The sequence below is a fragment of the Larus michahellis genome, chromosome Z, assembly GCF_964199755.1.
Source record: "Larus michahellis chromosome Z, bLarMic1.1, whole genome shotgun sequence".
NCBI classification, from domain to species: domain Eukaryota; kingdom Metazoa; phylum Chordata; class Aves; order Charadriiformes; family Laridae; genus Larus; species Larus michahellis.
In genome coordinates, this window is record NC_133930.1 from 56,010,248 (window position 1) to 56,030,954 (window position 20,707).

The 20,707-nt window shown below is 40.2% G+C and overlaps 2 protein-coding genes across 7 annotated transcripts in view; both read left to right on the forward strand.

The window, feature by feature from the left end:
• Nucleotides 1–1,531: 1,531 nt before the first annotated feature.
• On the forward strand, nt 1,532–19,217 carry FKTN (fukutin). 6 transcript variants are annotated; one of them, XR_012584879.1, is made up of 10 exons: nt 1,557–1,972; nt 3,271–3,330; nt 5,971–6,174; nt 7,451–7,728; nt 9,147–9,279; nt 10,731–10,860; nt 11,996–12,129; nt 13,023–13,150; nt 16,922–18,776; nt 19,056–19,217. XR_012584879.1 is itself a non-coding variant. In XM_074569561.1 (9 exons), exons 1-8 carry the CDS (start codon nt 1,868–1,870, stop codon nt 13,173–13,175), a joined length of 1,197 nt encoding a protein of 398 aa, XP_074425662.1. In that variant the 5' UTR covers nt 1,557–1,867; the 3' UTR covers nt 13,176–13,194; nt 16,922–19,217. The 6 variants fall into 6 exon arrangements, 2 of the variants coding, with proteins under 2 accessions (XP_074425662.1, XP_074425661.1); XR_012584877.1 differs by having other exon boundaries at nt 16,922–18,500; nt 18,627–19,217; XR_012584878.1 differs by having other exon boundaries at nt 16,922–17,279; nt 18,627–19,217.
• TAL2 (TAL bHLH transcription factor 2) overlaps nt 18,648–20,707 on the forward strand; it is a 29,355-nt gene continuing 27,295 nt past the window's right edge. Inside the window, exon 1 of the mRNA XM_074569562.1 lies at nt 18,648–18,776. Within this exon, the coding sequence (XP_074425663.1) occupies nt 18,673–18,776 (104 nt within the window). The 5' untranslated portion in view covers nt 18,648–18,672. The remainder of the gene's footprint in view (nt 18,777–20,707) is intronic.

Sequence of the window (20,707 nt, forward strand, 5' to 3'; positions counted from 1 at the left end):
GACATCAAAATAGACTACTACCTGATTACGCTGCCCAATCATCGGCTTAATCTTGGGGTGTTCAGCTACAGTTCCTATTTAAATTTCCCTTTTTTGGAAAAAAAGGGAATGTTTACAGTAAGTTAATGTGTAGTGAGAAAGAACCATGAGTCATCTCCAGCCCTACGTAAAAGCATTTAAATTATGAAGTTTTTTGGCAAGATGTTGTGCAACCTACAAGGTAAATTTGATATGCACAATGTAAAAATGTAATTTTTCTTTAACATTTAGTTAGGAGAAAGCTTGAACTGTTTCATACTGTGACTTGTGACTTGCAAGTTTTATTTTAACTGACGTCCTAGATGAACTTAACATGTGACCTTTTACCCTTAAAGGATGAATTTGTTATATAATAGTTTGCACAGATGTCAAATTTTTGCTGCTAACACTAGTCCAGTTCTTAGTAAATGGGGATATGAAGAATTGCCTTAAGCACTTTAGATTTTTTTTAGACACTTTTTTTTTTCTGAGCTAGTGTCTTCTGTCCAGTACCAATATATTGGTGATACTTTGTGGCAGGTGGTGCACTCTGCTTGTACCTGCAGCTGGAGAGGGATGCCTGCAGCCTGTGAAGTTACTTTTTCCTAGGGGGAATCCGCTTCAGGGATTGGAGGGGTGGTTCTTTGGCATTGGATTAGACCTTTTGAAGGTCTGTCCTTTCCCTCTGTAGTGTTAAATATAGTAATACACCTGGTGACAACTGAAGATGATGGTGTTCGGTGGCTAGACAGGAACTTTCTTCTGTATGACCAAAATGAGGGTTTTCTTAATTTATTATTTTTTTAATACTGATTACTGGTAGTCTGCTAAAGTAACTTCAGAATAACTTGTGAGGAGATGAAGGTTTTCCTTGAGTTCTGAATACATCACGAAACTGTAGCTTTCACTGTTCCTGCGAAAAGCTGTATGAACTGCAGTAAGGGGATGTTTATTTCAGAAAGAGTGATTTAAAGACATCCAGGTGATAGGTGCTTCTCCAAATACCAAATACGGATGGCAGAGGGTGGCAGGTTTATTTCTCTAGCCATCCTCCAAGTAGAAAAAGCAGAGGCTGATGTACCAATCCTGTTTCTTCCCCGCCTCCTTGCACCCTCCCACGTTACTGCTCTTTCATAATAAGACTGAGGGAACTAACTGGAACTAACTAATCTTTATTCCGATTTGCTCCCCGCCCCCCTCCACCTCCCAGCCTCACTTGAACGGGAACGGTCTGAGGGGGGGAAGCCAGGCCGTGGTTTCCCTGCGGGCCTGGCCCGGCTGCCTGCCCCTCCCTCAGGTGTCTGTCAGCGCCACCGAGCCCGCGGGCTACTCTGATGTCTGTGACCGGTGTGTGTGATGCCAACTTTTTGTATTAATACAGACATTTCAAACCTGACATGCCTGAGTTTTCCTCCTTTGGTCTTGGGCGGGGGGGGTCGGGGGGGAGGCCGGGGCACCCACTGTTGCTGGTAGGCCCCGGGCCGGCCTCGGCCCGCGCCGCGCATGCGCGCAGGGCGGCGGGCGGTGCTTCGCGGCGGGTGAGGGCGGCCGGACCGGCGGAGCTTGCGGAGCACGGCGCGCTGTCCCGCCGGCTGGGAGCGGAGGGGAGGGCCGGGCGAGGCGGTACGGTGCGGTGCGGCTGACGGTCCCCGAGGGCCCCGCAGCAGCCTCCCCTGCCGCAGGGCTGCCGTGGGCCGCCGCGGCGGCCGACTCGGGCCTGCAGCCGGCGGTGCGGCCTGCGCCGCGCCCCGCGCTCCTCGGCCGGCCCGCAGGGAGGAGCCGGGAAGGCGGAGAAGATGAGCGAGGCCCCGCGGGTTCCAGGCGGTGATCGAGAGCGCCCCGAAGACTAATGCAGAAAATCAATAAGAACGTGGTGCTGGCGCTCCTCTCTCTGACCAGCCTGGTTTTCCTCCTCTTCCAGTTGTACTATTACAAGTTCTACCTGTCACAGAAGGTAAGAGAGAGCCGTCCCGCACGGGCCTGCTGCTGTGGAATAACCCCGTATAGTGCCTGCTCTCTTCAGAGCCCTTTGGCAGCAGTAATGCCACCCTCAGACTTCCCCCGCATGGCTAGCAATTCCTGTAGCGTTGACACGAAGCGACTAGGTAGCCCGAGCAAGCTTCTGGTGGCGGGGGTACATCCAGGTGTCAGTTGTCAGCCTGGTACACAAGTCATTATGTCCGCCGGAGGCATCCCATTCTTTTGAAAACGGGATGCTCTTCGGGGTTCTTAGGCGCAGGTTTGGGCCACCACGGCTTCTAATCTTTACAAGCCTTCCTGCTCTTGTTGTTAAGTGACTTTTATTGAAAGTGAAGTCAAACTGAGCACTACCTTAAGGCGTTTCTGAAGAAACAAGGAAGGCAACATTTATGGGTTGCAGGTTTTTCAACAGTGATGTTTTTAAAAGAAAACCCAGCTTTTTCTGCAGTTGTCTTAGCGCTTTGTGATTCAGTGTTCCTAATTTTCTAGATGTTATCAATTAAATTCTGCTTTTATACCACCTGTGTTTAGCTGAGTGATTTTCTGAACAGAAAAGAGGTAAATGTTACTATAAATAAAATATTTTTTTTTTTTGTGGTTTCATAGTTTACAGTTGCAATGCAGGTTCAACAAAGGAACTAATTTTATTTTTACAGAAGAACTACATAGGTATCATATTTCCTGAGTTTGTTTTCTTTTGATGAGGACATTCTTAATAAATGCAGGCAATTTAGTGCTACCTTAGTCCTCTTTGTTATAGTTTTTGACTGTAAAGAGCAAGACTGAATAAGAAATTTTTCATACTTTTAAAAAGCTAAAAGCTGAGCCACTAACTGCCTGGGCTCTATCACATGAATATACTTTCTTTCAAATTTAATTCTCTAGGATTACGTTTGGAAAGACTGAGGCATAGTCCTGTCTTTCCCCCAGTGGTATTTATTTGTGTAACAGTGTGTGTCACCTTCCCGTTTTACGCTTACTGGCATATTGACTTAGAAACCTGAGGCCCGATCACACTATCCCTGTGTGTCTGGAAGTCTCAAAGGCTTGTGCTGTCCTTCCAAATACACTAAGCCAGACCAGTTGGTTATGATTTCACATTCAATACTGTATTTAAGTGACCAGAGACATAACCACAGCCATAATTATAAAAGTGCTAAGTGGATAAATGCCCCTGAATGTCTAGTTAAGAAATCCTAAGCAGGGATTTGACTGAAACTTACTTTTTTTCTTTTCTTTCTCCTTCCCCCTCCCCTTCTTTGGTTTTGATAGAATGGAGCAGTTTTTTCCAAAGTCAGAGGAAGCCAGTCAGGCCAAGACAGCACTAGATGGGTATGTACGGTGTCATTGGTTCATACAGTTCTTCTACAAGTCTCAGAGAACTCACATGGAGTTGCAAACTCGGGGTCCAGTTCTCTTTCCTCTTCACTGGGGATTTTGTAGTATGAAGGACTCCTTCACTGAGCAAAGTTATGAAGTGTTTCAAAACATCAGTTTAAAATGAAGTTGAGAAACAGTTACAGCTTAGCAGCTGAGCAGCCTTTGCCTGTGCAGTCCATAGTAGTGTTGTTGATGTTTTAAGAAGCAAAACTTGTTCTTTCTGATTTACAAGTTTTGATCCAGGCTTTTGCGTTCTTTCAGACTGAGTATTTAAAAGATCGGCTTATTTGGCATGCAGCTTGTTTGGTAGTTGGTAGCATGGTAAAAGAATTGGCTGCAGCTCTTAAGTCACAGAATACTCTTTTGCTTACTCTATTTGTTTAACCTGCTGCTCAGTGTTGTGTTACGTGCTTATGCTGGGTTATAAAGTTCTTCACAAGAAGGAAGCTGTTGCATTTCAGCACTCACCGGTTGCTGTATTTTCAGTGTTCAGGAGCAGTGTTAGGAGTGCTATTTGGTACTTGAAATAGGATATTTTTTTGTTGTGTCTTACTTAAGGTTGGCAGGATTGAGTGCAACCAAAACATCACGTTGGCCTCAGGGAATCAGAAGCTCAGTTATGGTATTTGAGTTAGCATTTGTTTGGAAACACTTTTACAGAAGTCTTTTGTTAACAGATCTCCCAGTGGAAAGACAGCACAGATGGTTAAAGAGTACGATGCGCTGGGAGCTGGCTGCCTTTCGCTTTGGATGCAATATGATACGTTGCTAGTTAGCAAAATATCCATTTAAATTCCTTGTTTCTGCTGAGCAAGAGGAAAGGTGCTCTGATTAAGAGCTGTTCTTGGGAATAATCCAAACCAGCTGTTTTGTGGACTGCTTGCTTGCACCAGGAATGTCTCACTATTCTTGGAGGTGGCAACCCTTGGAACTACCTACTAGGCGTTAGGTTGACATGGTCACAGTGGGCTTCCAACCTCCCAGTCTGTGGACAGAGTTCTCATTATGTTTTAACTTGATCTTACAAGATCATTAGTAACAAAGCGGAATGCTCCATGGTCCTGCACGGGACCTGTTCCACTCCGATCTGCTAGTTTTAGTCACAGAAATTATACTAGCACATCGCTTACCTTTCAGCTCCATATAGCTGAAATTACTGTAGAGGGTAGCCTTGCTTCTGCCTGTACAGAACATGTAATGCTGCTGCCTAAATTCTGTTTGTTGATCCACATTCTGTCTTCACGTTTTTACATCTCTCTGAAGCCAAAGCCCCATGCCAGAATTGGAGGTTGACCTGTGGAGTCTGACTGAACTGACTCATCAGCTGGACAGGAGGAAGGTTTAAGCTTCAGTTAGAAAGCCAAAGTCGGCTTACTGAGCAGGTAGCTTGGGTCGTAGGCTGTTGTTTTCCCTTATTACACATCTTCTAGAAACTTTCAGATGTAACAGACATAAAGCCTGACAGTGCTGTTCTAGGCAAGTATTTTTTTCTGGTTAGAATGGTACTTTAAGTCATGAAATTTAACTGTTATGGTTAAATACAAGAGCTACATTTTGAATAGCAGGGTGGCTGTGATTGCTGTAAATCTTCTGTGTGCCACGGACATTTAAAAGTACTCGATTAAAATTCTCCAGAGTCAAGCTAATAAATCCTCTCATCAGGCACAGGACCTTCTTGCTACAGCTTTTCACCCCTTATGCAGTGTGGCCATGGTTGAGTGCCCTGGTACACTAGTATCCAAAGACTGGGTAGGACTTGCTTCTACTTTCTCAATGAATCACCCGTCATATACAGTGGGTGTCATGCCTGAGCTTCGGGGATACTGTTTGGGAGTGGGTCAAAAGCCTTGCTAAAGTCGAGCATGAACAGTGTCCATTGCTCTCAGTTTGCCTACAGATTTCTTCAGATGCAATCGGTGTGGTTAGGTGCAGTTTGCCTTTGGCTGGGTTTCCCAATCACATCATTGTCCTTCGTGTGCTTGGATGTGACTTTCCAGGGGTTTTTGCTCCAGAAGCTTCCTAGGGACTGAGATTGAGGTGACTAGAGTTCCCTGGTCCTCCTATTTGAAGATGGCGTGAGATTTGCCTTTTCTCAGACCTGAGGAACAGCTCCTGGCCACTGTCACTTTTCAAGCTGTTGCAGAGCAGCCTCAGAATGACACCAGCTCCCTCAGCACCAACCTGTGCATCACTTCTCACCCTATAATCTCTGGTTTATTCAAGTGCTTTCCAACTCAATTTAGAGCTGGAAAGAATCTAGAGTTTAGCCTGGAGTCCATTCTCAAGTCTAACACACTAGAGCTAGATGCTTTAACTTGTAGAAAGTTCTAATTGAAGCTGAAAGGTTTTTACTCTAGTCTTAGAGACCTGGAAAGCCTGAGAGCAGCCTGTTCTTCTGAAAGAAGAAATTTCCATTTCTACAATTGTTCATGGAAGTAAAGTGTACACTCAGAAAATGTATTGGGAGATAAGATTTCCTTCTGTCAGTGGGCTGTTGTTTTTTTTTCCTTCTGTCAAAGAGTTTTAATGTATTAACATTTGTATGCTTAAAGATGGTGTTTCTAACTTCTAATTTTATCCTCTGTCAAACAGCACGTGGTTAGGAAGTTCCTAGGCTTAATAGCCAGTCACAATATACCGGTGTACTTGATCGATCCTTTGATTCTGGGACTGGTTGATAAAGACATTGAACAGATCAAAAGTTCTCCTGATGGCCCTAGTCCAGAATGCAAGTACTTTTGTGCTCCAAGGGACTTCACTACGTTTGCACTCCTGGACAAAACATGGAGACATGAAGTAAGTATCTTTTCTTCAGTTCAGTACAGTGCATTCAACTGTTCTATGATTTTGCAACATAATGCTTTCATGTTTGTATTAAGGCCTCTGAATTTATTGTGTGGAAATCTTGTAAAGGTATTGGCAGAGGAGACTTTTTTAAAAAAAAAATAAAAGGTATCCAGGCACTAGCCTGCGTACATTAAGAGTCATTTATAGATAACTAAAAGTTTTTAGAAGCTGTCTGCTTGTAGTAAGACACCACACCAAAAACATAAAAGAAGGTGGTCTGTTAGAAAGAAAGAATGAAAACTGTAAGACTGTAATGTAGGTATAGCTGTAATAAATCTCGAGTTTGGGGATCTACCAAGGCCAAAAAGCAGGTATTGATGTGACAAGGCTGGAAAGACTATCATAGTCTGCTGGTTTACGTTTCTTTTAGTACATCCTTGTACTCAACACCATTTACACCAATGACAAACAGCTTTTTTTTTTTAAGAAAAAGCAGGAGACGTTAAAATGGTCTGTGACCACTCAAGTGAAGAGTGATGGCACTCTGGATCTGATCAGGCGGTTGTTTTACCCATAGCTGTAAAGGAATTAAAGTAACTGAGAATAAGGTTGTGTGGCAGCACACTAATATAAATCCATCTCCCCATTCTTTGTGGCTCATTGATAATATCTGTAGCATCCAAAGGAGAAGCCGATATGCCTGTGTAAAACAGGGGTTAACGGGGGGTTCATTTAAAGGGTCTTCAGATGCTAATGAGTTGGTTTTATATCACCCAGAATTTCATTGCCTTTTTCTATGGAAACATGAAAGCTTGTTACTTAATGCAATGTTCGGTGTTTGGTGAGATTTAAACAAGTATTTGTGTACATCATAAAAGAAGATTTTGGAGTAATTGTTCCTGTATTAGTGGTATCATTATTGAAGGACTTACAAATGCCAAGTTCAGCACAAGAATAACTTTAGAGAACAGTTTGAGGATGCAGAGAAGGGTGCTATGTCAAGGAGCAAACCTAGCCCAAGCATGGCTTACAACATTTATTTGTTGTTTTACCGAATAGTTTGAGGGACAAAATTTAAGGCAAGGAAATGTAGTGGTTGGAATTGCATGTGGTTGCCGATCTTTAAGGTCTTGGAATTTTTTGAGTAGTTTATGCTTAGGTCTGATTATGAAATGAAAATGGGCAATAATGACAGTTAATAATAAGCATTTAGCATTCAATTTTGGTTTTTCTAATCTTTAGCTTCTCTCTCTTTCCCTTCCTTCCCACCACCCCTCATTTTTAGATGGGCCTTTTTAGAACTGCTGAGAAAATGGGGTTCCAATGGCTAAAGATTATAAACAAGGACCCCCGCTTGGACGGGATGAATGACCTGTCTGGGATTGAAATTCCCTTGCACTACATATTTAAACTGGCATCTCATGCTATTCACCTGGTGGTCTTCTATGAGAGGAGCGGTAATTATCTCTGGCATGGCCCCCTGAGACTCAAGCAACATATGGACAGGAAGTTTGTGCCTTTCCGGAAACTCCACTTCGGTCGCTACCCTGGAGCATATGAAAAGTGAGTTCAAAACAGAGGAGGGAAAAAGCCATAATGACATTTCCAAAATAACTCCTTTTTCCTGTGTATGAAATTACTCTCTTTGCTAAACTCAGGTGGTAAAATTTAGCTCATGTACGGTTCAGCCCTCAAAGTGCAGGTAAATTACAGTATGACGGTAAACCCAATTCTGTTTACCTGGAAACAAGAGCTTCCCACCATTTATAAATTAAGAATTTAAGAGGAAGTTGCTGTGTAGCCAAGTTGAAGCAGGCAGAACGATGAGAGAAGTCAAAGAAGTCATGTCCAGAGGATCTTCTGCTGGAGTCAGTAGTTTACCGTTAATATACTTAAAAGTTTGAAATCTGTTTGATAGGCATCTGTACTATCAACACAGGGGTAAAGTAGAAGTGTCAAGAGATTTAGTACTAGCTGATAGATACTTGGTGTTCTTGCTATAACAATATGTATCCAAAAGTTGAATCCAGTTACGGAACATTAAATGAAAAGGGGAAGCAACAGAAACATTCAGTAACAGTCCAAACAATCAATGTTAAAGAACATGAATAAAGAGAGGTGACATTTGTACCACAAAGACACGTGCATTGCATCTAACTCGTTCCCTTAACGTGCTGAGTGGACTCCTTTCTTTCATAAACATTTGAATTGGTGGTGTTATTTGTCCCTAGTCTTAAACTTTGCGGTACATTGGTAAAGTTAATGTAAATGTCTGCCTTTTCTTACAATGCTTTCAATAGCAGTGTTTCAGGAAATACAGATCATGGCAAATCTTGTCACTATTTTCAAAGACAAGCACATACCACTAGGCTTTGCGAACAGTGTTCCTATAGGGTATGTGTATACGCCATAGATTAGAGAAAACCAGCCAAACAGGTCCAAATAAATCTGTTTAACTTTTCCTTTAAAAATGACACCATTCTTTCTTCTTTTTAAAATATGGAGTCTGTACCAGTTATGTGCCTAAACATTTGAAGTTGACTCTGTTAAATAGCACATTTCATTCATTGTGAAGACTAAAGAGTTTTTAAATGCAAATAGCCTCAAGGTACAGGGTAAAATTTGGTTCTTAAGTGTGTATACTTAGACAACTAAATAAATAGCCTGCGTTTTCAAATGCGCTGAACAAAACTCTGGACAAATTCAGTGCGAGTCATGAGTTAGTAAAGAATCAGTGATCTGACAAACTAACTGTGGGCTTATAAGCGTAGAATTTCTTTTTAAACAAAATTTTGAAGTGTATGGGGAAATTGTTGAAGCTCTTGTTGCTCCTCTTTTGTAATTGGTTTTGTGTGTATTTGGACAGAGGAACCACTGCCAGTAGCATGCATTAAGATTTTAACCTGAGCTAGTAGAAAAAATGGCTTGTGATTTGTAAATGAATTGAATGGATACATTAACCCATATTTCTTTCCTTACAGGCCAGAACTTCTGCTTGTTTCCATTGATGACTTAAAAGTCCAGATTCCAAAAAATCCGTCCAATTTCCTAGAGGAGATGTCACACTCTAGATTTCTTGAATGTAGGTACAGAGAAGCTCGGGCTTTCTTTCAGGTTAGTGGTAGCGTCTCTGAGATATAATGTATTTTTTCACTGATTGACCCAAGCTTACAAACGGTTCACTGCTTTTTACCTAGATGGGACTGTTCAGATACATAAAGCTAAATACAGCCCCCGAGAGTCAATCTACAGAGTTTAGTAAATGGTAATAAAACTAAAACTTTAACTGAAAGTCACGGTCTGTCTTTTTCACTTGTGAGTGCATTTTTTTCCATTTTCCAAAACTTCAAAGAGAAGAAGTGACCAACACGTCCACAGTTCTCATGATTAAATAGATTTCATGTAAATAAGACTAAGAAGATTTTCCTTATGGAAATTCCCAAAGTTCTGAGTAATACTTCATTTTATATTCTTTTGAACTGTGCACTGCAGTTCCATATTCCTAGTTCAGTTTGTTTGAAATGGTATATTCCTGCTGTAACGACTTATTTTGTTGCTTTTTGACCATGTAAACTAATGTTTTTACCACTACTTAGAGCAGTATTTTTAGAGTATTGCTACCTGATTTAGCAGATAGTAGAACACTTTCTGCTGCAGTATGGGGAGGGAAGGGAAGACCATCTTTGTCCAGTCTAGCAGGCTGTAGTTCCCCATATGTGTAGCAGGAGGGTTACTGAACCCAAGGGCACCTGTGTGTTGTCACTGCCCCTGTAGAGAACAGAAATTGTAAGCATGCTGCACTGCAGCTGTAAAACCTCCAGGCAGTAATTGCCTCAGGCAGAGCAAATGTACCTCAGAAGGTATATTGAATTTTTCTGGAGCTTTAATATTGAAATAAGCAAGCAGCAGGCATCTGTTTTGAAAAGTAAGTGTTCATTTCAACTGTTGCCCAAGAGCTCTTACTGAAATCAGTCATGAAGCTGAGTGGTGAGTGGTACATTGTTCCTGTATTTGATTTAGTAACGTTTGCCCAGGCTGAGTTGTTGCTTTTGGCTTTGCATTAACAGAGAATCTTGCCACAGTTGTAACTGGAAGACAGGCATGATTTTCTGTTCACGTTGTTTCTGCTCTGTGGCAGAAGTTGCCAACATCCGCTTGTAACACTTGGTGGCGCCAAATAAACTACTGTGCTGGAAGTAACTGATTCCGTCCCTGTTCTCCCCCAGGACTCTGAGTATCGACTTCAGCCTGTGCAGAACTAGAGTTCATCTGTGGTGTTCCCAAGTGCTGATAATCAGCGTCTAATACATATATTCTTGTTCTATTTTACTGTGACTTTACATTCTACTAGTTTGAAAAAACCGAAGATTGATGTTTTAGAGTTTAAATTTTAACTTGTCATTCCAGTGCATGTTCTCAAACTGGGCTGTGTATGTGAAAACAGATACTGCCCGGATATTAGTTAAGTAAATTTTTAAAGGTGATTTTTGTCTTGGGACACTGAAAAATGAAGAGACAAGTTTGTTCCCTGACAATAAGTTGCATAGTCTTCCTTTGCCTTCCAGCTCTATCCTGATGATGCCTCTCTTGATGCAGTAGAGTTCAGAAAAAAAGCAAAATCCTTGCTCCATCTGGCTGCCCTGACACTGAATAACTTAGGAGTAAAGTTCTGGCTGAGCAGTGGAACATGCCTTGGTAAAACATTTGTGTTATGTTTCATTTTTAAACTCGTCTGAAATTTTAAACATTTCATCCTCTGTTGCTTGTGATGTCAGCTGAGGTTAAATGTACCAGGTTGGAAAGTAATACATGGCATAAGCTGTATTGAAATAGATGTTTTTGCACCTGACAAAATGCTTTTTCTTAGAAACTTGAGCCTTGGAGATGCTGAGCAAATTTCCAGTGAAGCATTTAATGTTGTTAGCAATTATCTGTGTTGGGTTGATCACTGCTTAGAGAGTAATCAGCAGTTCTTTAAATTGTGTGAATTGGAATTTACTTAAATGCTAGTTGGACAACACAGTGATGGATAGACTCTCACCTGGCTTTTCTTCCCATGCAATTTGGTGCTTATCACTGACTTTTAAAATATAGTTTACATTTATTTATTTATTTATTTATATTAAAATGCATCCTTTTAATAAAATATCAGTATAGTGGAGTAGGTACTGGAAGTTTTCAATTCTGCTGAAGATGGAAGTAGTAGTACCTTATCACTGGTGAAGATTCTTTTATTACTGGAATAGGTAGTGAGTGCTCATGTGTGTGCATATTTGACTTGTATTTGTTTAGTCCTAGGGTATATAATTTTCAGAATGAACAGTTACTAAAAGCTGCTTTAATGAAACAGATAAAAGGATGTCCCATTTCTTGGCGTACTGTTTTGCAGTGGTGATTGAAAGATGATTAACATCTCAGATATTATTTAAAGTAATAGTCTCAAATTAAAAGCAGAGCTCTAGCCTTGTGCCTGTTCATTGCTGATTAGATTTGGGCCCAGATAAAGAATATTTTTTTTTTTAAAGACATTTAGATTACAAAACTGAAGATATTTTATCTTTGAAAGAGATAGTGTTTTCTCTCTCATTCTTGGCTTTCTGGAGAAAAGAGCTGGCTATAAGTGAGTAACATTTGTTTTCTTCCACGTGGTTCCTTTCATACTAGAGAAAGGCAGAAGTCTTGTTTATAGCCTCATTCAAAGATCTCTGCCGGGTGACCTTATGGCAGTTCATTTTTATGTTGCTTTTGTTCTGTTGATATATTTCTCACGTTCCTGAATTAAATAGTTTGGTTTTTTCCTTTTTTTTTTCCCTCTTTTTTTTCTCCTCAGGCTGGTATAGACAGTGCAATGTCATTCCTCACAGCAAAGATGTGGATTTGGGAGTCTTCATAAGGGACTACAAAGCAGATATCATTCCAGCCTTTCAGAAAGCAGGGTTACCACTGAAGCACAAATTTGGCAAGGTACATATATAATGAACAGTTTGCTTCATATGTCTTTATGTAGGTTTGTAAATTTGAGTACAGCTGCAGATCACTTATGTACACGTGGGTATCTGAAGTCTCTTCAGCAGCCATTTAGTATTAGGGTTTTACCTAAACATATAATCTTGATGCTTTTTGTGTGTTTTGTTGGACAGCGTGTGAGAAAATACCCTTCTTACTAGCTTCAGCCCTGTTTGGAGAATCTGAATTCCACCACAGAAGAAGTTTTTAATAAGTTTTAAAGGGGTCTAATCTGTGTTGGTGGTGCTAGGGAAATTTAAGAGTCAAGGTAGAACCTAGTTTTTGAGAGTGGATGGGCCTCATCGTATGGGAGGATTGGTGGTAGCTCTGAGGTTATCTGTAGCCCTGTATGTAAAACTAGCAGAAAGGAAGGATGGCTTAAGGGGGCACCGGTCTTGTTCATTATTAGTTTATGTGAATCTTTATTTAGCTTTTTCAGAGTGTAGGCTGCAGAATGGTAGAGAGAAACAAAGTTACAGGAATATGAAGGTTGAGCCACAGTACAAGTGATACATTATTATTGATGCTATTGAGTGTTTTATCATAGAGGAAATACGTTGAGTGAAGTCGCCTACTAATCACGTATTTATTCACTGAGATTGTTTTGCTTGTGCCAGAGGACAAAGGGATAGTGCTGAAGCCTTTGGGGCTAGAGGGAGGAAAGACAAGGTAGTCCCACTGAGGTGCAGAAAATTTCCAATGTTCTCAAGGCATGAAAAAAAAAAAAGAAATTGCGGAGTTAGTGTATTTCCTTCAGGCAGAGGAGTCACCCTGCCTACCTGATCAAACCTGCTGATATAAGTAGCTTTGTATTTTTATGAGTATATACAGCGTGTATTTTTGTCTTGCAGGTAGAAGACAGCTTGGAACTCTCTTTCCAGGGAGAAGGTGATATAAAACTTGATATTTTTTTCTTCTATGAAGAGGATGACCACATATGGAATGGTGGAACTCAGGCCAAATCGGGCAAGAAATTTAAGTATGAACTGGATTCGTACCTCTAGTAGGAAAGAAATTAAACAAGTTAGTGTATGGTGTTGGCATGTTGTGTGTTGTTGCCTAGCAAAGTCTGTGCTCTTTGTGGATCAGTTATCAGAGGAGAATCAGTGGGGATTTTGCACTTTGAGACCAGGTAAGTAGAAAGAGAACAGCACTATGCCTTACTAGAGGGATGCTGGACTTGTAAAATGTGGATTCTCTTGTGAAACTCAAAGCAATGCTGGCATGTCACATATCAAGCAGATCTTATCTGGACTGTGACAAGCTCTGAGTTAAATAAACAGCTAAGATGACAAAGAAATCTGTAAAACTATGTTTGTAGCACAAACTAATCTCACAGGAAAAGGTGAATCCTTAGGTATCCATCTTGATGATGGAGCATTATGGCAGAAAGCCTCAACTGTCCTTGCAAAGTAAACAAAGTTTTGGATTTGGTGGTAACTTTGGAAACTTTATTGACTGTAATGTTTTGACAGCAATGCAGATGACTACTGCAGACCTTGTTGTTCATGTTTGAAAATGGAATTTTAAATAAGATCCCACATTTCATACCTTTCAGTATTAAATCAGCAAATAAGTACAACAGCTCCCTCATCTACTCAGCAAACTGAATATAGGTTTTGATAATTAGATTTGTTTCTTTCCATCACGCACTTTAGCTCAGAAAGAGACAGTTGCAAACTAGTTGAAAACCTTGTTGACTTCGACAGGATTTATTATCTTTCATATTTTGCCTGAACAGTATTTGCTTATCTTTAGCTAATGGGAGCTCAGTGAACACTGCCATCCAAATGGTGATAATGTCTGAGTCCTTGTCTTAGTTATCTTTCTTTTGAAATGATAAACAAAGATCGGGGAAGTTACTTTGATGACTAGAGTCAAAAGGCACACTTAGAAATAGATTAAAGTATATGACTTTGATTTGACTGGTGCCATGCATGAGAATAGAAGGTAGATGTGCTATGTGCTAATAGAAAGTAGGCGTGCTATGGTCCACCTCCTGTACCCTAGGATATTACAGCTCTTTCGGAACTCCAGCTTTCATAAAACACTTTTCCTTTCCTTGTAGCCTAGTACTTATTTTTGGTGGTAATTTTTTTCAAAGTTTACAAACATGGCTTTTTAGTTCAATAAGAACTAATTTGCTTAAACATAGTAGTGTAAGGAAGCCTGTCATTCTGAACTGGTGTTTCTAAGGCATATCTTACTGTAATTAATCCATACCGAAAAGGAGCAAGAAAACTGCTTATTTACCATTACAAAGGCCTCGAGCCCTGACAGAAGATGGCTGTTCAGAATGTTTAGCCAAATAATTCCAGACATGTATTATTCCAAATACCTTCTCAGAAAGAGAGAAAATATCACAGCTTTGTAGCTGTGAGAAGTGATGATTTAGCATGCTTGATCTAAATGCCTGCAACACCAGAATGACCCTCAACTTTGCTTAGTCTTCGTCCCTTTCAAAATTTTGGGGGAAGGTAAAGTGAGGTGGTCAGTCAAAAGACAAGGGATTGTTTAATCATGCTGAATCCTAAATCCGCTTTAACAATTTTAAAGGAAACTCATCAGCTGTTTATGTGGTATCAGAAGAGATACTGGTTGCTACTAGATCATCACAGATAGGGTGAGAGTTCTACTGTAAGGTATTTATGTTTTAAAAATGAAAGGTAAAAGACATTTTCTTCAGAAAGCTAAATATTTGCATTGGCATACTTTCTATATGTCTTGATAAATAAAAGTATGAGGAATGAAAGTATTTCTCAGTCTCTAAAAGATTTTTCGTTAGTTATATTTAGTCTCTGTTGGAGAGCTGGTTTCTAAACCTTACAAGTATGGCTGTATGGTTTGCGTTTTCATGTACACAAATACTTCCTCAACACTGCAGACACGAGCAAGCACGTACGTCCTCCTTATCTTGGCTTGAAGTTATGGCAGTTGAGACTTCCTGTTTGTTTACAAAATTAGTGCTGGACAGTTGCGTTCTTCAGGAGAGAACAAGTATTTACAAAAACTGAATCTGGGAATCAAATCTATACTGTATGCTTTAATCTTCAAATAGGCTCTTAAGATAGAGGAATTTGTGTAAGCATAGAATCTTTCCAGTACAGAGATTGATGAGACTGAAATTGTAAGAAAAAATGGTGAGCAGTGTATATGTGCAAGAGTACGTAGCCTTATTCCAGCCACTTGGAATGAGCAAATGATGAACAAGGATTCCAGTACTGTGAAGCATCACTGAAAGCTACATCTTTCATCAGTGAATGTAAACATTTGGTTTTAATAATAGTTAAACAATTACTTTAGTGAAATTTCCAACTGACTTTTTAATTTGTGGATTAGTTTATTTAAATTACCTGTTTGTTCTCCTTAGAATTATTACTTAGAGTTCACTTGCTGGAGGATATATTATTTCAGTGGGTTGCTGATAGCTTTTCTGTATGCACGCCCACTGCAATTCTGACGGATGAACAATTTCCTGGGTTAATAACAGCTAAATAGCTGTTTGATGGTTATAGATCCACTAATAAAGTTTCTTTACCTTGTTTTTCCCCTTGCTTGATGTGGGGTTTTTTGGGTTTTTATTTTAGTTTAGAGCTAATGAGTAGTCTCCGGATATATATTCAAAAGGGATTGATCACTTTTTTTCTCTCCCTCCATTTAAGGCGTAAAAGCAAGGTTTTATTTTCTGAAACTGTTTGCTCGGTGCTTAGAAATAAAATTACCTTTATGCTTAGAGGAACATGTGGGGTTTCTAATTCATGCAAACGTACAAATCTTTTAACCTTCCTTTTCAAAAGGTTTAATGCTTATGGTTTCATTTTAAGCTGCGAAAAGGAAATTCAAGATCACTTTTTTGCTGTGGAAGAATTCACAGCTTCAGAAGTGGGAATGATCCTCTGCAGGAGTAGTACATATGCTTTGGTATTTACTTATTTAACACATGGACTTTGACGCTGTGCTTCTGTAGGATGTCATTCTGACCAAACTGTGAAATTTACCTGTAAACTTTGCTGCTGTAAGCATACTTATAGGTAGGGCTTATGTTTGACCTTCTGCAGAAAGCAACAGGTAAAGAAGAAGGTCAGTTTGGTAGAATAAATTATTTTTAAAGTCTGAATGGGCCAAGAAGGTTTCAGAAAGTACAGGGTGGCAGCTGCATCTTAATTTTTTGTAGCTTCTCCAAGTCTGGCACCATGTTTAAACATGATTACTGAAGGGAAATTGCATGCTTTGTTTGTTAAGATTGAAGAAAGGTAAAAACGTGTTTTTAAAAAAGGCCTGACTCATAATAAAATACTCAATGCTGCTTTTATCAAAATCTCCCCCAAAAAATAAAGTTTATCATCCTCTTGACACCCTTCTAAATGAGGTAACTATTAAATCCAGTTTCTAAGTGGAAAAGTTGAGACAGGGACTAAGTGATTTCCTATAGGTGGTAGAATATGGAAATTCTACCCATATTGGGAAGAATATAGGTAGAATTTTTCCCAATATGGGAATAAACAGCAAAAGAATTAGAAATGCTCTTTCCTAAGAACATGTGGCAAATGTTAACCAATTACTGTTGATAATAGCACCCCTGGCCTGTATGTTAATAATATTTCGTGGATAGAAAATTACAAAATAAGAAAAAAAAACAATTATAAATGTAGCATGGCCACTTGCTGCAGTTGTTTGCTCTCTCCATGAACTTATTTAGAGGTGTATTTCAGTCTTCTGCCAGTGACCGTGTTCTTTTGTTATGACACAGGTATCTCTTTCCAAAGTTCACTCTGTGTTGGACTGAATTTGTAGAACTCAAGGTACACGTGCCCTGTGAAACCCTTCAGTATGTTGAAGCCAACTATGGCCCAGACTGGAAGGTTCCTGTGAAGACATGGGACTGGAAAAGCTCACCGTCCAATGTGCAGTACAACGGTGTCTGGCCCGTCGATGAGTGGGATGATGTCATTCAAATCTACTGACCACCTGACTGCTAATAGAGCATGCCTGCCATCTTTGAAACTGTCGGTTTGTAACTTCCTGTTTCCTGAAGGCATCAAGATCCGTTCCTTTTGTAACTTCTCATCTGTTTCCTAAGGAGACATTTACTTTTTTTTCCTTAACAGGTATTTTTTTTTCACCTTCATGCATTTTCCAGGTTGTTAAAGGAAAAGGTTAAAGACAACTGAAGAGAACAGAATCCGAAAGAAAAGCTGCACAAAGAGAATAGGGAAGAAATGTTGCAGTAAACTTATGGGCAGTTGACTGTTTAAATGTGAACAGTGGCCAGGTGGCTTAGACTTTCCTGGGATCATCAAAATCTTGGGACTGTTCACTTCTCAAGCTTAAGAGAGGGATAGGGTGGGAGAATCCCATAGAGAAGTTCCTCTTTTTTCAGAGGAGAGTCTGTGAATATTCAGCTGTTAAACACCAGAGTCATGGGTACCTCAAATATGCTTGATTTGAGACCGATATATCTGTACAATATGCAACAGGTTGCTCTTGGCAGTGGAATGTTTCTGTCACACAGAACCCGTGTGACCCACCTGCTTTACATGTAGGAGACACAGGGTAACGGTGTAATACTAAATGAATGGAAGGAGAAACTATGCACATCACACTCCTTCCAATAACACTTCCATTTTTTGTGAGCTAACCACTGCATGCAGTTATGACAGGGAATGTTATCTGCTTTTTTCTGCTTCTTTTTTTTCCTCTTGTAGGAATATGAAGGTGTATGCCATGGGGATGTCTTTCCCATAAAAAATAAATAATCTGGGTTTTGATGTCCCAATTAGCATGTTCTCCATGTTTTGACCAGATTTTAGAAAATTATAGCTATCCCTGTTTTTTTACAGGTAGATAGAAATGGGGTTATTGATAGTTTTCCATTTAACATGGGCTCACAGAACAGACATCTCAGACAATTGCAGCTCTCTTCTCTAAGTGTCAGCAGAAGTGTGTACAAATACCAATTTTTCCATTGAATTTGCAGTAGCATAATTGCAAGTGAAGTGTTAGTGTAACATTGGACTTTGGATTGTGCTTTTTGGTCGGTGAGGTAAGCTTTCTTCTTTGGTACTTCGGAGAAGGATAATAGCTTTCATATCAGCATGTGTGTCCAAATTTGTTCCAGTCCTGCTGTGCAGGGCAGACAAGGACAGTAGAGCTGCTATAGTGAGTTATGACTATAATATACGGTACAGACCCAGGAGTTCTTGTGAACCAGTGTCAAGGTACTGAATGGAGCTCGTCCTTACTGGCAACAAACCTGTATCCATTCTTCCCTTGCTAAAGCAGAAGGGCTGCCTACGGGTCATGGCTTTGCCATCTTTCTCTGGGTAGAGGTAGGTTGAGTCTGTGTTTGGCGTTCTGTGGATCTGCAGTTTTCAGCTGCGTATTCAAATGGGTACAGTTCTGGAGAGATGAAGTAGCTACTGCTGTGCAGCCGTTTTACTACTGTATCATTCCAGGTGCAGTCTGGGGCTTCCCTGCTCTTTTTGTCCTGGAGTGTGCTGCATGCTTCTTCCTGCCAGTCCTCTCGGTTCCAGTGGTCTCCTGCCACCGAAGCACTGCAGTAAATTATTCAGCTTCTGGCAATCGTCATGCTGGCTTTTCAACTGGTATAGTAACTTTGTTAGCTTTGCTTCATTAAGAAGAGAGAGATGTAAAATCCTGCTAATGCCATTTACTCCATAAAGTAAACGTTACGTCATAAGGGATAATTTCTCAGGTAGAATTTTTTGTATTTTTTCCTTAAAATGAAAAAAGCCAATGTCCTTGTGTCTCTTGTGTTCAGAATTCTGTTGTTGTGAACTTTAAATGTGATAGATGTTTGAGTGAATGAAAAGATACTATCAGAAAACTATAATCCTGTCAAATTTTTGACTTTGTATTTGTAGATGGAAAGACTAATGGAAAAAAACGCATGTCGCTGAAGGGGAGGATGTTTTCAATAGTTGATTATACCTGTAAGTTATTCTTCAGGTTAAAATGTTTTCTCTTCAGAAGATACAAATGTATATTTAACACCGATTAAAAGGAGTCTCTAATTTGCAACTCAAGATGTTGTTTCATCCTTTGTTTTGTCATCTTGGGCAGCATTTAACACATTTCATTGCATTGCATTACTGTGACAAAACGCACAGAGAAAAATTTTAAACTGTTTCTTACACTGCTTATTGACTGTCTGCTTGAGCTTTTAGTTTTTAATAAAGATACTTGGACACAACAAAGATACTTGGAATAAAGCAGGAGCCCATATGTAGAAAAAAGGATCATGCAATTGCGCAAACACATGTTTCCAGTCATACTTTGTGCAGTGCCCTCACCACAGATTTCCTGCTTGTAGGATTGTGTCCCAAGGAGTGGTGTAAACATCGCAGAATTGGTGCTTTTTGAAGGCTTGCCGTGGGGCTGAAGCATGACCATTCCCCATGGAAACACCCAGGTTTATGCATTTGTTTCCTGTTAGCTTCTCCTGAATTGCCTCATCTGAAATGGAAGCTTACTTTTAGTTCTGTGTTACCTTCCTATCTTACTACCTACCTTCAATTTGAAAGGGAGGAGGGCAACTTCTAAATTCCTAAATTCTCTTAATGGCACGCATTTAAGGTGTTAAGCAACAATATGTGAAGTGCCTTGACTTTATAAAGCAAACAAAGCAAGTTACATATATGTAACTGTTAAAGATAGCAGAGCCTATTCAAGGAATGCCCACGAGCTAAAAGGGTAGCAGGATGTTGAAAGCTCTGGAGTAACTGGAAGGAAAGATTGAAGAAATGGGGTTGGCTGAAGAGAAGGGACCACAAAGAGCCATTTTCAAAAGCTGTAAAAAGTGGTTACAAAAAGGAAGGGATATATGTGCTCCCTTTCCACGGTTGGTAGGAAATAGAAGTAGATGGGAGGAACACAATTTGAGATGAGCTGCACAGAGTACTGGAGTGTTTTACCTCTGGAAATGTGTGAAGCCTCTGACTTCGGGGGTCTCTGAGAACACATCAGACAAATGTCAGCCAACACTGACTGTAGTTAAGGATCGACTGTAGTTAATCCTGCCTTCCAGCTGGAGGGAGTTCCTATTTTCATGATTCTGTTCAATAACTTTCTGCTTTTACAAAATGAAAATTGGAATCATCATTTGTGTATGAGCTTAAGAAAGGTTGTATTTCTAGAATCAGGTACGAGAGCTCATACTGGGAGTGGTGGTGAATTGCCACCCCACTGTGGAAATGATCGGAAACTGCAGCATCTTGAACACTTGAAAAACGTGCTCATTTACAACAGGAGCGCAGTGCAGCTCTTCCAGAGGATAGGTCTGAGCCAAACAGCCTGTAGAACAATCTTGTAATTCCTGCACAGAACAGATGATGCTTGGCCGTGCAGAGCAGTGAGCATCCGAGGGAGATGCTTTTGATCTCTCCGTAAAGAATCTTCTGATAGAAGAAGGGCCTGTATTCCACCTCACTCTTCTTTTAAAGTCAGAAATGGAAGGGACAAAACTGCAATGATACAGGTAGGAGAGAGTCCTGAAAGTATGGTTGAGTCTTTCTCT